A 15,831-nucleotide genomic window follows, 5' to 3' on the forward strand; every position below is an offset into this window, starting at 1 on the left:
GCTGACCTTTTGGATCCCACTAAAAGTACAGAGCAAAATATTAAACACTCGCATGCAGAGACAACGACAGCAATTTCAGTGACCTTTGCACTCAAAAGGAAAACTTAATTCTCTCCTTCAAAGCTCTAGATAATAATTTTTAGCTGAATAGCACAGGTCAGTTTGGGAGCTGATGGTGCAGGTATCATATGGAATGAATTTTTCAGTGATGTGCATTAGCCAAGCTTTCTTCAGTGTGCAGCAATGCCAGAGAGAATAACCAGAGTGTTACTGGTCTCCCACAATTTTCTAATAATCACCTTTGCCCTCTACCTTTATTGACTAAATTCTCTGACTCACAATATGCTGCAGGAGCTCTATCTTTTACAAAACCCGAAACAAAAAACCAAACCCAAGACTAAACATGTTTGTTAGAATCTCATCCTGTTTCACAACAGGGATTCTAACCCAAAACTAAGATTGAAACTGCACTTTCAGCATCTCATAACAAAGTCAGTAAAGCCACATCTTTGTGTTTTCTACATCTGTAACTGAACCTGGATTGCCTGTCCTCTTTCTGTTCTTTTCCACATAACTTTTAATCACTTAAAAAAAAAATCCAGAGCAATGACGATATATTCATCCTCAACCATCCAGATATCCTGTTCCACTTCCAAAGATCTGATATTTCCACTCAATTTTCTAAATTTTTACATAGAGGACTGCTTCTTCCAATCATTTTGCTAAGTCAAGGATCTAATCAGACAAACCCATACTGTGTCGCTCTACCAAGTATTTCTACCATATCCAGGACACCCACTGCACTCAAGACAGCACAGGTAGTTTCCTGATGTAATGACATGATTAATAGGCATGCTAATTTAGAAAGTTTATATCCAACTCAGCCCCAAAATGTTCGCCCTATAAATGGTAAATGTACCAGTTTAAGGTATTATTTCCTCACATACATTCTTATGTACATTACAGTTCACACTGCACATTAAACAGTCCAAATACCAGAGCTGTCATTTAATTGTCCACATCTCAACAAAGTACCTTTTTTTAAATGCATGTCCTACTGAAAATATATTTCTTTACCTTGGCATTAGCTGGACTCCGTGAACTATATGTGCAACATTCTTCAGCAGATGCTCTGCCCTGACCCCCTCAATGTTTTTTGTTTCAACACCATTTCACATCATCACTTTGCTTTGCTCTAAGCATTTCAGAAGGTTCAAGAATATCACAACCCCAGGTAAAACCCCCTTTGTACCTACGTGGTACAGATTAGTGGGATGGTCATCACCTTCTGCAGTGGCAGCTGAGACTGGTTTCTCCTGTGCTGCACAATCCAGGAGTCTATGCCTTGGACTTCCAAGTGTGGATTTCAACATGCAATAAAAATCCATGACAATCAGCAGCTCCTGGTATCGGGATATGCTTGCTGTACATATTCCAGGGTCTCCGTCAGCTCCTGCAGGAGGAGTCCCTTTATCCTTATCACATCAACAAACATCCTTTGCATGTAGAATCCATTGCATATCCTTTATGGGAAAACATGATCTTTTCCTTTGACCCTGTTCAGCACTGGTGACTTACTCTGGTTAGCCACTGGAGCTTCCTTTTTAAATGGCAACCACACACTTCGGAAACGCTGCTAAATCCCCACATACAATTGCCACCACACTGGTGTAAGTCTCCTTCCTTTCAAGAGATCCCAATGGGAGTCAGACAGCATGGAGAAACACTTTGAAAATGAGCCGCCTTATCCAAACTCTCATTAGGTCACTCACTCCTCATCCAAACAGGTAATTCCCAAGTGGCTGGCAGGCCACTCATTTTCATTTATACACAATCTGCTTCAATGTTCTGCTGCAGGTCATTTCTGCTCCACAAATTCTAAATTACAAAGACTTCCAACCCTTTTCTTTCTTTCAAGTTTAGGGTATCCATGAGATCAAGACGTTAATTGCTTTTGCAGGATGGAGTAGGTAAACGTTCTGTACAACAGCTGCTTTCAGAATCCACTCAGCACTTTATTATTTTCTCAGCCAAAAGAAATTTTTATTTCCAACTGGATTTATGACTGTTCTGGATCATTTCCAGGTTCTCCCAAGAAGCCATTACACGTTGTTTAAATTCCTTCTGGCTTGGTTTTAGAATTGTGGTAGCTCTGCTTTCTGTAAAGACTTGGCCAACAAAGGAGACCAACATGCACGACCCCCTCCCTACTACAGAGCACCCCCACCTCTGACCACAGCTGAGTTGAAGGGTTTTAAACACTCCCCACTGAGAAATACTTCCCATGGAGTCAACTGTGGTACCATTTCTTTATTTGTTCTACACGACTCCCACTACTTTCCAACCATGGTGCACAATATTGAATCTCCACAACTGCCACAGGCTCCCACATGGAAAACCTCCAAGGCTCCCTCCCAGCTACCCAAAAACCTTCTGCCTCTGCTGCATGACACCACCCTGAAGAGCCAAAAGCGTCAAATTCAGCAGTTGCAGCACACGCTGGGCCACTGTCACAGTGCTACAGAGATGACTCTTCACCGACATAAATCAATGCAATAACTTTTTTTTTTTAAATAGGTAGAATAGAACAGACACTATGAAAAAAAAAAACAATTTTTATTCAGTTGAAAAGAAGTCATTTACTCAATCACATTAACTATGCTAAAAATGATTTTTTTTCTGACTACACCAGCAGTTAAATATTTTCAGCACCAATTCAGGACACATTAGTGACATTTATCACAACAGGTCTATTTCTCAATGTAAAGGACATACTAACTTCAGTAGCTGCTACTAGGAAAGGAGTAAGCAGAGGACTGCCTTTCTTCCCAAATACTCACGAGTGAAAGTAGCAACTTCTAGAAATAAATAACTGCCAAATTATCTCCCAAATCTTTAAATCGATCTTTTAAAAATAGAGTTAAAATAGATATCTTAATATGAGCTATCATAGATTTTATTTGTATGTGCTGAATACTCCAAAATGCGAGTAGCTGAGCAAGCATCCAGTACATAACTTTTAAAATAGTTCTTCCCTCCCCACAATATCAACCCCATTTTTTATCCATGTCATGCTGGTTAGATCCCTATCTCTAGTGACTTCCCAGTAAACACCACGCTGTTTGATATCGCTAGGATATGCTACCGTTCTATGAGTGAAAGAAGTCAGTGACCTGGTGAAATACCACCAACTCACACGAACAGAAAATTCATCCAGTCATTGGCTCGTTATCTCTGAACATCAAACAAATCCTAAGCTTTAGTTTTTCAAAGCCTTTGTGGTCTTCCTCTTGCTGGGCCAGTTCAGAAGGTCATCACTGAAGGCAGAACCGATGAAGGCAAAGAAACCAAAAAGCAGCAGATAGTACTGTCTCTCTCTGTCCTTTTAAACAAATCAAGTTCGCACAAAACAAAAGGAGACAAGGTTAAAATGAAGTTTATTAGTTTTTTTGGCTTTTTTAAGCTTTTTTTATATAAAACTGTTTGTGAAACAGCTATTTTTATTCCCATGGCAGAGTGACCCCTGAAAGATGCACTAACCCCTTTCTTAAGGCCTTAACAAGAAAAAATTATGATTTTTTTTTGTTTTGTTCCTTAAACCCAAATGTTTTAAAATTACATAATTTACAAAAAAAACCCCACCCCAAATAACCACATAGTGTAGGCTGTTACACTGACATTCCCTCTTCCTTCCTTAGGAAAAGCAAATACATAAAATAAAAAGAAGGGCCAAGTGGATTTTCCCCAATCAGTTTGAAGATACATTGACTCCACCAACATTCAGACTTCCTTTTGTTCCCCAATCTGCAGGTAAACCATGACTTCCTCTCACCTGCCTTTCAAACTGAAGGCAGCTTCTTGGAATGATTTGGGGGTGCACTTTGTTGCCATAAAGGAGAGATACTCCCTTGCCCCGTGTGGGACAGCTGTTCCCACACAAATGAGGTGTATGGGATCAAAGAGGCAGCAGCCTCTTACTTCATGAGTCTCATAACCCAAGGGTCTTCAGATGTTTTTCAAGCTTACGCCGTTAACAGTGCTTCTCAAAACACTGCCCCTCAGAACAAGTACTGAAACCCCATCACCTGCAACCATCCAAGCCTTCCTCCCACACCCCGTAATCAATTCATCAGTATTTTATTTGCCTTTTAAAATGGAATTTCATTGGATGTTGTGAGAAAGAAAGCAAGAGGAACAGAGACAAGTCCTGTTTGGAGTGCTCCCAGTTCTGCTGTTCTTTCCCACAAAATGCTAGGCTCCATGAGCCTTGCTTTAATTTTGGGTTTAATATTTACTTAAGCTATAGGTTTCTTTTTTAATTTATATGGGGTTTTGTTAATCAAAAGCATCAAAAGGGATATAGCGCACCTTTCATTTAAAACAAAGTCTTTCAAGACTAAAAAATAGATCTTTATATATATATATATTTATCCCTCCCTCTTTAATTCCCCCCACCTGTTTCCTTTTTCCCCCTCCCCTTCCCACTGTCACTATGGAGATTGTGTCCATGGAAACAGCTGGTTCAGACTCCTTGGTCAGATTCTGTGATGTCATCAGTCTTGAGTGTGATGTAAGAATTTATGAAGGAAGTGCTGGCATTGGCAGGCACGTCGAGAGGGGGCATGGCTGCACAGTGGGAGAGATTCCATTCAGTCACGAATGTCCACCGCTTTTTATCTCAACAGCCTAACCTGAAAAACAAAGTGAAAATAATATTGGAATGGTTCCTTGCCTCTGCCTGCCAGCAGGCCCGCCCCGGCTTTGGAAAAACCCACTCAGCACCTACCACAGCAGTAACACCGAGAGCTCTTTAGTTTTGTGGACTGAAAACGGATGGAAGCACAATGGTGAGGAGTTCGTAAAAGCAAATCCATGGATAACAAGCATTAGTTTAACAATCAGTAAAAGATTAAACAAGCCCAGTTATGGAGCAGGTCCAGGATGACAGGACGATCCCGTGCCATGACTCTGACAGAGCCACTACTGCCAGTGGCCAGACAGGAGCTCGCTCACCTCGTGCTCGCTCCTCACGCTGACGGTGAGAACGGGAAACAGAGGGGCCAAGTGTTCCAATGTGATGACAGCTTCTGGGATGCCATGCTGCCCCTCAGGGACTGGACCCAAGTGTTTTCATATACAGGTCACCCTACTACCATGCAACAGTGCTTTCCAGTGAACACGTAGCAGATAGTGAAACCAGTATCAAAATTACAGGAGTCCAGTCGCAGGAACCGAATCTGGGAAATGGCTACATTTCACCAGCTAAAGGTAAAGCTGTGGAGGGCAGGTAATATTTCTTTATGTTGCTTTTTTGCTCTAATTGTCATGTTATGGTGGTGGCAGCAGTTCACAGAAGGACTAAGCTTCTGATGTCTTTCAACACAAATGTGGAGATGTCCAAGTGTTTGGCACATGTTTTCCCTGTCCACAAATTCTCTGAGGTGAGAAAATGAACTTCAGGAGTTTGCTAGGTTGGTGGAAGCTCAGTTCAAAAGAGAAACCACAATTTCATTTCTCTAAGCTATGGTTCTCATTCTTAATCTGCACAGAGAGAAAGCAAAGTTTGAAATAATATATTCCTTTTTTCCCTTCTCCCAACAATTTATTTATTTAGTAAGGTTACTTACTTTGATATGACTTAGATAAATCCCTTCCTACCAGCTAGTGAGCTTGGGAAAAGGAAAAAATTTGCAACATAAGTGATGCATATGGAAAGCAGTTAACTGAATTAGAGGTGCGCCTGGGAATGAAGTAACACCCATGTTCATTCATAGCTGGCAATTAAGCTCCAGGAACCCTAACTAAGTGTGATACAGAAGTCAGTGCTGCTCTCATCATCAGCACATCAATTAGATTACATCCCAGCAAGCCTAACACTTGGCTGAAAATATCCCCCACCCAGGGGTGCCAGGCTGAGAGTGAAGAGAGAGTCAGGCGAGTACATACAAAAACCAGACGGGTGAAGCTGTGGAGCTACAGCTGAAGAGGAAAGGGGGGAGGTTCCTAGAGAGTTCAGGCAGCTGACCTTTGTGGTGTTCATTACTGTGCAACTGCGAGCCCTTGCTGAAGGAGTGTCAAGGCCGTGTTGCTGTCTCTGGCTCCTGTACAACTGCAGCATGCCCATGCCTGGAATTGGTCCAGAGCATTAGGCACTGGCTCAGGGAAGAAACAGGCTCAACACAGAGAGAGAGTCCTTCCTCGTTCCTGGACAAGATCCAGAGCACCAGACTTTCTCTCACAGTCACTCTCCAGATCTGGACTTGATCCAAATGTTCTAGAGGCAACTGGCTCAGGGAGAGAGAAGCAACAGAGACAGAATACACTGACTTGCCTGGATGTTATCCAACATGCAGGATTTTTAACTTGCTGGGCTCAGGAGTGAACCAGGACTCAAACAGCCCAATAATCTCACTGAGAGACCATTCTATCTTACACTAAGGCCAGCAGAAGGGCAGTTCTTTAATTATCACAGTAACACAACAGAAATATTTTTTAATGTAATTGGATCTTTTAGATTTGCTTGGGTTTTATATTCTGTAATGCAAGGTCAGGTTGAAGAACTTAATTTTTAAGACATTCTCAACATCAAAAGGAGGCGGCATAATAGGACCTTCAGATAAGAGCTACTTGAGGCAAAAGTGGATTTGGAAAGAAATGATACTTTAGAGAGATATCTAGAAAACACAGTGAACATGCTACAGAGATTCCACAGCCTGCAAGGTCTTAAGCCAATACATTCCTATCATATATAAAAAAAGAGTTAGCACTTGAAAATAATGCAGGAAACAAAGCTGTGTAAAGGTCTCTGGGACACTGTTCACCAGTGCCTTAAAGGAACGGCCCAAAAATCATCACTGATAAGACTTTCCTAGTGTTAAAAAGCTGTAACAGGCACCTTTGTCTGTGAGACCAGTGTCCTGTTTTAATGTCATGAATTACCTTGCCTGTTACATTTTAAGGAAAAGAGAAAAGCTTAAAGAAATCCCAATGACCTTTACCATGGAAGGAAAAAGCTACTCAAACACTGAATACTGTTAAATACTGTTTGCATGGTAACTGTTAAAACAACACTCTAAAGCCAAGAAAGAAGACTGTTAAAAATGAAAACCCACAGAATGTAGCAGAGCTAAACCAAGTCAGTAGTCAGTCTACAAAGTGTTTATATGAAACACTATCTGTCTTCTGCTACTGCACTAAAATGCCAGAATTTTCCAATTAATCTCTCATCTTTCACAGAAAAAACATCATTAAAAGTATTTCACAATCACGTAACTCTAAAAATAGGAAATATTTTAAGGTAGGGGATGTGCCTGGGAAGCAAGAGAATGGCAGGGAGGGAAGAGAATTATCATCATCAGCTCCAAGCACTGACATGAAAGAGCAGCTTCACCTGCATGATTGCATAAAAAGGACTGAGAAGCAACTATCTTGAGTAAGAAATGCAACTAAGCAGTGAAATGAAGGCAAGAGACCTTCTTGGGCTGCAGTTTCATGGAAAGGGTGCCGACAAATATTAATTTGAAACCAAATACTTACTTCACTTTATTCTACTCTGTTGCCTTTGGACAACCGTGCACTTGCCATTGAATACAAAATAAGAAATCTCAACCCCATCCTGTTCCTTGGGTTCTACCCCCTCCTTGTGCCAGTGTATTTTCCCAGCCATACAGTGAACCAGAATGGGAAAATGACCCAGCTCAGATGCTAACATGACAAAAAGCAGTTTCAGACAAACTGAACTCCCCATCAAGTTCACACGTGGCTGTAGGAACGCTGGGATTAGACAAAGGAGGAGGCAGGAAGGAAGTGCAGTGGGGCACTTGGGGCACATTACAAAGTTACAAAATTGTGAGCACTTCTGGATATAGTTCCACCTTCTCTGACCCAGGTCTGTTCACAAAATGGAGAAAAACACGGGGCTAATAGAAACGCAGTGAGATAAGGACTGATTTCCTTATCCCTGTATCTACATTTCCAGAAAACACGGGAATCCTAGATTACAATAATCCTGAACTCATCAATATTTTAATTATTCCTTACATACTTACTACAATCTAAGATACTTCAAGGAGTTTATTTATTTATAGGGAAACTTACTATTAACTACTCTGAGACTTGCAAAAACACCCCTTCAGATCCTTAGGGACATGATACAAAAGGAGATTTCTGCCACTGGTTTAGCTGAGAGAGTAACCAGGCAGTTGTAACAGCTAACAAGCTTTGCCTTTCACTGCTTAACAGAAGGAACTGCTGCAGAAATACAAAAAAGTGAAGTCACTAGCCTGAACAGAATGGTAGCAGGAGGAAAAAAAATCATTACAAATTTTCTGAATGTACACAAAAGCACCTTGATTTCTCATAGAAATGGGGAAGGCACTGGAAAGAGCCCCAGAAGGCAGCAGCAGAAACTGGAAACTCTCCCCAACTCACCTGTGCTTGCTTTTATATCCATTCCCAGGAGTACACTTCCCCCCTCACCCCCGCTCCGACTGCTCTGTGCTGAGGCTGCCTTTCACCATCTTGTTCTGCAAGGAGGGAAGAGAGCAAGGAAGGGGGGGCTGACGAACCAGCAAGCCAAACAGAGGAGGAAAAAGAAAATGAGGGAGCAACGGAAGACAGGGGTAGGGAAAGTGAACATACAGAAAGTGAGAGAGAGAAAGAGAAGTCAGTATTGGAACCAGACATAGATTTTTCAGACAGAGTTTTCCCTGAGACAAAAGCAGGCAATTCCGCAAAAGTAAAGAGTTTGAGATATGAAAGCCTGGGTTATTTTAAGAAACACAGAATTTAACACAAAAGGATAGAACAAGCTGAGAAGTATCACTTTAAAATTGCTCCAGAGATGGCTTAAGATAATCTAAGACTGCAGAGCCACCAAAAGGTGAGGTATCCCATACCCTTTATAGACTACTCAGTGCCTCGGCATCCTCCTCTGCTCTGTTGCAACCACATTTGCTGCGAAGCAGACACAGAGCCAGTTGGATTTGTGAGAGGAAGCTAACCCTTCAAAAGATGATTAGTTTTCAGACAGCGTTTTCCCTGTGATAAAAGCTGATATTTTGCATAAGTAGCACATTCAGGACATGGTCGGTTGAAGCATCAATGCTGACAGAAGGAAATGGGAAAGCTCACTGGGGAGCACAGGGAAAGGCAGGACCAGTCCCTCTGGACTTAGCTTGCTTATGCCTGAAGTGTCAAGCGCAGTTAATGAGGCGAGAAGCACCTTTGCTCTCCAGGAGCCGCTTATTATGATGAAGTGTATTTACCGATGTGAGGCATGGACTGCAAAAGGGCAAGAAGCACAGCACTGGGGGACTTACTCAGCGCTAGTGGATTTATAAAGTTAGCTCTTCCACCCATTAACTACAGAAGGGTGAGGTATTAGACAGATACTAATTAGCTAATAATGCTAAGCTGGTGTTACCTAACAGCATGCCTTTCAATGGTCTTAAAGTCTTTCTTCCTCTCAATTGCTCAGGTTTATACAATGCAAAAAAAAAAAAGAAATTGATGCCATTTGTTCTCCAGTCATTCTAGGTTTTCAACCTTCCTGTTCCTGCCTTGTCACTGTCTGGAACTCCCCTTTCCAGCCACTACAATGGAAGGAGCAGAGTGATCCTATATTCTACACTGCAGAAGAATTTGAAACAAGCCAGTAATGATTAGTGAAACACACGGTGAGGGCAGAGTCAGAGCCAAGCAAAGAGAACTCTGCTTGAATTCAAACAAATGATTCGTGTCTTTACTAAGCAAAAGCCAACAAACTTCAGTGACAAAGAGAGGCTGCTGGTATTGAATTTCTGTTTTTGATGCAACAAAGAAAACGATCTGCGGTGGGACAGTTTTGAACAAAATTCAAAATTTTATTGCCTCATGAAGTACCTTTATGAACTTAACTGGTAGTTTTCCCCCTCTCACCCCCCCCTCAGATTATTTTAGAAACTCATATGCCTTCTCAAAAACTTCTCTGGGAGGCTGGATTCTTTGTCTGAAACTGAAACAGTTGTTTCCTTTCACCGAAGGGAGCACCATCACTGCAAGTGCTCACATACAACAGCAATGACTTGAGACATCTATGTAACACTGTGTTTCCCTGTAATAATCAGGCAATGGGCAGCAAAAATAAAAAAGCCTTCAAAACCCCAGCCTTCTGTCACGGTTTAAACCCCAGCTGGCAACTAAGTACCAGGAAGAAAATAACCATTCCAGCCAAAACCAGGACACCCTCCAATTATCTTCAGCCAAATATCCAAAGTTGGGTAAAGGGTTGCATTCCACAGTAAGGAGAACTCATCCTTCCCGTTTTTGTTTGGCAAGATCTGCAGGTTCTTGTAGCATTTAATGCATCAATTTAAGCTTGCTGTACATTGTCAACATTATTCCACAATTGTGCAGAATAATTTATTTTCTTTTATATGATGAAAAGTAGGCCAATTCTGGATAACACCCTGAATGTGCACTGAATCTTCCGGCACATTTTAAATACGTGTGTATAAATACATCATTTTGTGGTAGAACACCCAGAAAGGAACACAAGACTAATTCTTGTATGTTTACAAAAGACAGATTAAGGATAATCTGTGAAGACAAAAGACCACCAGATGTCAGTCTAGTTCTAGACAGAGAAGAGATCTGCAGATGAGAACTAAATGGAGACGAACCCCCACTAAAAAGCAACATAATTCTTCCCTATTATGGTTTATTTTCCAGCACAAGCCATCCCCACTCTTGCACAATTCCTGTTGTATCCAACTGGCCACAAGAACTGGATACTTCTGAGCATTTAAAATTGGAAGACTGGTATCCACATCCTCCCTTACAGGCTGGGAGGGGCATTCCCAGCACTGTATCCCGTTACTTATGACTACAAGAGAGTATGTACTGTCTACCTTGTCTCCTCTTTCCATACAGACAGCTCTTAGCACCACAGTGTTTGCAGGCTCCAGGGACACTTAGTTAAGGATACCCAAACCCTGGGCAGAAGCAGCATATGGGTCTTCTGAGCCAAAGATCTACAGAACAACCCAACAGATTTATTGAAGGTTGAGTGGTAGGACTCAGCCTAAAAGCTACCACTAAACTAGAAAATAGTGTTTCCCACAACCAGGAGGACTTTTCCATAAGCCGTTTTTCTTCCTTCTTGCATCCTCAGTAAATTCAAGGAGAAAAACCACAGAGAGTTCAACGTAGCACTCAGACAGAAACAGTGAGGCAATGTACTGATTCTATCACAGAATTCAGGAAATAAAGCCGAGCTTGCTGGAGTCATCAAGGATCTAAAGAACAACTGAACAGATGGGACAAAAATTTTATCTTCTTAAACTCTGTATTCTTCTTGAGTTGATGTCTGCCCCCAGCAAACACATACCACAAGCACACATCACAGAGGAATTACACTAGAATTACACATTAGAAGCATATCTGACTGCAGATGTTATCCAGGTATAAAATTACTAATCCAAATTTAAAAACTAGAAGAAGGTAGCAAAAAAGTCTAATTCAGGAGAGGATTCTTACCTTGTGCTTGGGGCACCTCACTGAGAAATTCTCTTCGTTTAGTAAACAATCTAAAGGAGGAGAAGACAGAAATTTATTACTTTTTAAATGAAAACCAACTTGAATAATACATCACGTGTTAATCTTGCCTCACAGGTATAAATTTTTCATTCAAAGATCTCTTATAGGAATACTATGTTATTAGAAGGTTCATCCCTTCCACCTCCAAAGTTTTAGCAAACAAAATTACTCAACACCCCAAGTGACAATGTTGCCCAGATTACCAAGCATTCCTGGTTTTCCCGATGCTCTGTATGCAGTAAGAATCGTAACACCAAATCTACAAATCGTGTGCCCCAATCCCATTCAGTTTTTCCAAACTTCTTTGCTTCAGCACAACGAAGATAGACACATTCATCCAACTTGAACAGACGATCCTTGTTTTTCATAGCAAAATCATTGCCTTTCATCCTTACCCCAAGGCCCTGCCAACATCAGGGGGAGAAAGGGTGTGTGTCTCTAGATATGGGTGTATACAGCTTATCTGCAATCCCAAATCCTGGTGATCAGTTTACACTGTGACACTGTGTCTGGTAGTCAGGTCACTCATGCTGCTCTTGGATCTGCTTCCATGACTCATATATGTGAAGCTTCTATGATCTACAAAATAGTTTAATTAACGATTTAAACCTATTGCAAAAAGTGGGGCACCTATATAGGATTGCTTATTTAGGAACAAATTAAGCAATACTGCCATCTGAAAAGCATTTCTTTAGCAGCACTGCCAGTCTAAGAGTTGTTTCTCCTCTCATACCCTCTCCCAGACTACACCTCTGAGGGATGAGTCGGCTTCCAGAACTCCAGCCGAGGGAAAAAGCAGCACTCCCCTCAGAGCGTTCAGCTGCCTCCCCTGGGCACCCTGAACTGCAGGGTCACCTCTCAACCTGCCCAAATGTCTGACATTGTTCAGTTCCAGACACCTCCCCCACAGGAGGCAGGCTGACCCAGCACTACCACCACACCAGTAGGGCCAAGCACCACCACCCCCTCAGCGTGACCAACACCGATCGGGAGAATTCAGCAAGGTGCTCACGACCTCCTGTCTGCTCCAACCTACCCCAACAGCTCGCAAGTGAAGAAGCACAATGGTAAATAAAATGTGCTAATTTAAAATGCTCTTAAGTATGTAGCATAACCAGTGCTACCTGCTGTTTCAATCTGCTGGAAGAGTTTAGCAGACAGCAGGAGACTGGAACTAAAGCTTGAGGGAAAAGCTTTCTAGATACCCAGGCTTTGGCAGAGCATCCCTCTGCTATGAAATGCCTATGTTTCAACACGAATGCCTCTGGCCTGAATCAAAGGGAAACAGCATGCAGTGGGCTAAGTTACTTGAGAGATTTTAGGAAAGGGGAGTAAAACCCTCAGTCCTGCCACAGATAATTTCAAATGCAGCATTAGCAAATCACAGGAAATAAATAAAACGTTTTCTCATTATAAGGGCAGGAATCGTACATTTAGTCTACAGCATGAATTATCACTGCATAATACAGCAATCATCAAAAATATACAGAGCAATCATAAAAACATACACAGTATGTTAGAACAGGATGGAGTTTTCTTCTTTCTTGGAAACTCAACATCGGTAATGAATGCAGTTCTCTAGCTAGTACATCAGAAAGGAAGATTGTACAAGGATCAGAAAGAACTGCCAGAAACCTTGTACCTCATGCCTGATCTGTGATGGAGCTCAATTTCTTACTAAGATCAGCATTTTTGTTGCAAATACTAATAGCAGATCCAATTAATAGCATTTTTTTTTTGTTTCTATTAAAGGACAACTATGAAAAATTTCATCAGCACACTGTAGAAAATCATCTGAATACCAATAAGGCAGAAATTGTTCATCATTACAAAGCTGGCCTGGATTGTGGTTAGCAGTTCCAAGTATTTTATATCACAGATTACAATTCATCATGAAGTCAGCAGACGCATAGCTATGATCAGCTCATTGTGGCAGAAAGGGAAAAGAACTGAGACTTGTCCTTGTTTGCACAGATTTTTCTCCATAAAGTAGTCAGGGAAAACCTAAAACATTTTTAATAGAAGCAATTATTCTTCTGTAAGCTTCATACCTTGTCTCACCCTCTCTGTTCTGCCTGTTACTCATCTTTAATGTTACTTGGGAAGACACAGGATTTCTATCCTCTAAAATTCCATTTCATTTTGCTTTTCCTAATTTACAGTCAAAAATCTTTTTTAAGTGGAACTGCCTACGATACATGTTGTGGGGACAAGTGTGCTACAACCATCAGGATCTGACTCCAGGTGGGGAGGAACAAGCAGAGGGAGAGGATATAAAATTTCAGAAAACAAAGATCCTGTTTCCATGGAGATATCCCTAGGACTAAGTTATCTTGAGACATCAGAGGCTCTTCATAAATTTGGACAGACAAAAGCCAAATACAGACAATGTTAACCACAGTCATCTCTGTACAAAAATTACTTAAGTGGCACTACTGATCTTGATTTTTATGCAAATGGATAAGAAATATTCAGCTCTCTTACACCCTATACTGCCAGAGATTATTTTCTATGAAAGGAGATTAAAAGAAAGGCTGAATTAGGCTATATAAAAACATCCATATGTACAAACTGGCAACTTATGAAGCCATGTGCCTCGCATAGCAGTCAATTAGCAACAGTGGTGCAAAGCCTGGCTCCTCACCAGGGTGGGATTGGAAATCGACCATTGGCACAGAAGCCAGAGCCCAGGTCACACCACGGGACCAGCCTTCGGTGCTGCAAGAAACTGGAGTCATTTTGACATATTCCATCCTCCAGTCCTTTCCCAAAAACCTGCTGCCTTTCAAATGAGGCACAGTAACTGACAGGGGACTAACTTCTAACTCACACAGATGCAAGGGTAGAAACATGCTTCAGCTCACGCTGCAACTTCCTTGGAATACGACGTGAATATTTCATCTCAGTGAAGGCATGGTCACTTCTAGGGATGCTACAGCAACTCAAACACCAAGTGTGTATGACTCCATATACCCTAAAAAACACTCCAGCAAGTGTTTTCTGCCCCCCCTTTTTTCTTTAAGATACAAAACCAGTCATGCATATTCTGAAAGCCTGAAAGCCCTTGTAAGTGTCAACACAAATTTCTAAGGATTCAGAACAGATCTGTGACAAATCCTAAATAAAGCAAGGTGGCACCATCCTTCAAAAGCAGGATGGTTGACTTCAAATGAAACTACCACTGAGCTCAAGGAACTTCAGAAATACCCATATCTGATTCACTACAGGAAAGACAGTAGCACTGCATAACAAATAAAAAGGGTTTATAGTCAGACAGCAGGCTGAGGAAATAAAATAATGCTGATTTGTTTCTCAAGGAAGCCTGAATTTTCTGCTTGGCCATAAATGAAAATCAAGTCTTATTCCATATAGCTTGTTTATATCTTTTACATAGATTTATTGGAAGAGTGTCTATAGATTAAGATGGCTTGATTACACCCACAGATAAAAACAACTGCAAACAAGGTCTTTTACTGTCACACCATCAGGCTGAAAGTTTGAACACTGAGAATCTACTTCAAGCTGGGGTTCTTTTATTTGTTTTGGTTGAAAACTTCAGCTACAGCAGCCCAATGATTTCCTTAAAACTTTTTCTTGGAAAAAAGTTATACTGCCCATGTTAAACATCCCAGGAATTTTTCTCTGAAAAGCTCTACACATCCTGCTTTTCAGTAGGACCTGAATTTTAGCTAAAGCATGCCCTTGCCAGCTACCACAAAATTAGCAAATATAAACTTCTTGAAAGGAGAAAGGGGGATTTTCATGTGCACATCCTCAGGAGAGGCTTCTTAGATTTTAGCTAGGTCCTTCAAAAATTCCACCAAGTATACTTCTGTTTGGGGGTGAGGTCTTTCCTGTAAATGAGCCTCTGCCCTCAGACTTCAGCACCAGACCCAAAAGCAGTGAAGCTGTCAGGGGACATTTCTAAGGCTCAAGTGACCTGAAGGAAGAAAGTGACCATTTCAAAACTGCACAATGGGGAGCACTAGTCCAGAAGGCAGAGTGAAAACATTACTGAGAAAGGCAATCAAACTGCAGAAAGAATGAAGGCTAGTACGGTAAGGAGACCCATGTTACTAGAAGTCAGGAGTGAGGAACTATGGATGAGTGCCAGCAGGAGGCTAAGACCAAATGAAGACTGATTCAGCCAGAAGAATGGAGACTAAGAACTATTGGGATAGTTCTAAGAACTATTGGGATAGAAGATAAAGGACAATATATAAGAACGAACCAGGACTAGCAGTGTTTGGTGTA

General features: G+C 41.4%; 1 protein-coding gene across 8 annotated transcripts in view; it reads right to left on the reverse strand.

The window, feature by feature from the left end:
- Positions 1-2,600: 2,600 nt before the first annotated feature.
- Positions 2,601-15,831, reverse strand: part of TCF20 (transcription factor 20) — a 130,942-nt gene continuing 117,711 nt past the window's right edge. For 5 of the 8 annotated variants that reach the window (XM_027664382.1, XM_027664365.1, XM_027664399.1 and 2 more), the window contains 3 exons: positions 11,518-11,567; positions 8,431-8,558; positions 2,601-4,691 (listed from right to left, as the gene is read on the reverse strand). In XM_027664382.1, the coding sequence (XP_027520183.1) occupies positions 8,475-8,558; positions 11,518-11,567 (134 nt within the window). In that variant the 3' untranslated portion in view covers positions 2,601-4,691; positions 8,431-8,474. The remainder of the gene's footprint in view (positions 4,692-8,430; positions 8,559-11,517; positions 11,568-15,831) is intronic. The other 3 variants (XR_003531086.1, XM_027664408.1, XM_027664415.1) reach the window with 3 other exon arrangements.

The sequence above is a fragment of the Corapipo altera genome, unplaced genomic scaffold, assembly GCF_003945725.1.
Source record: "Corapipo altera isolate COAL_440 unplaced genomic scaffold, ASM394572v1 1, whole genome shotgun sequence".
Classification (NCBI taxonomy): domain Eukaryota; kingdom Metazoa; phylum Chordata; class Aves; order Passeriformes; family Pipridae; genus Corapipo; species Corapipo altera.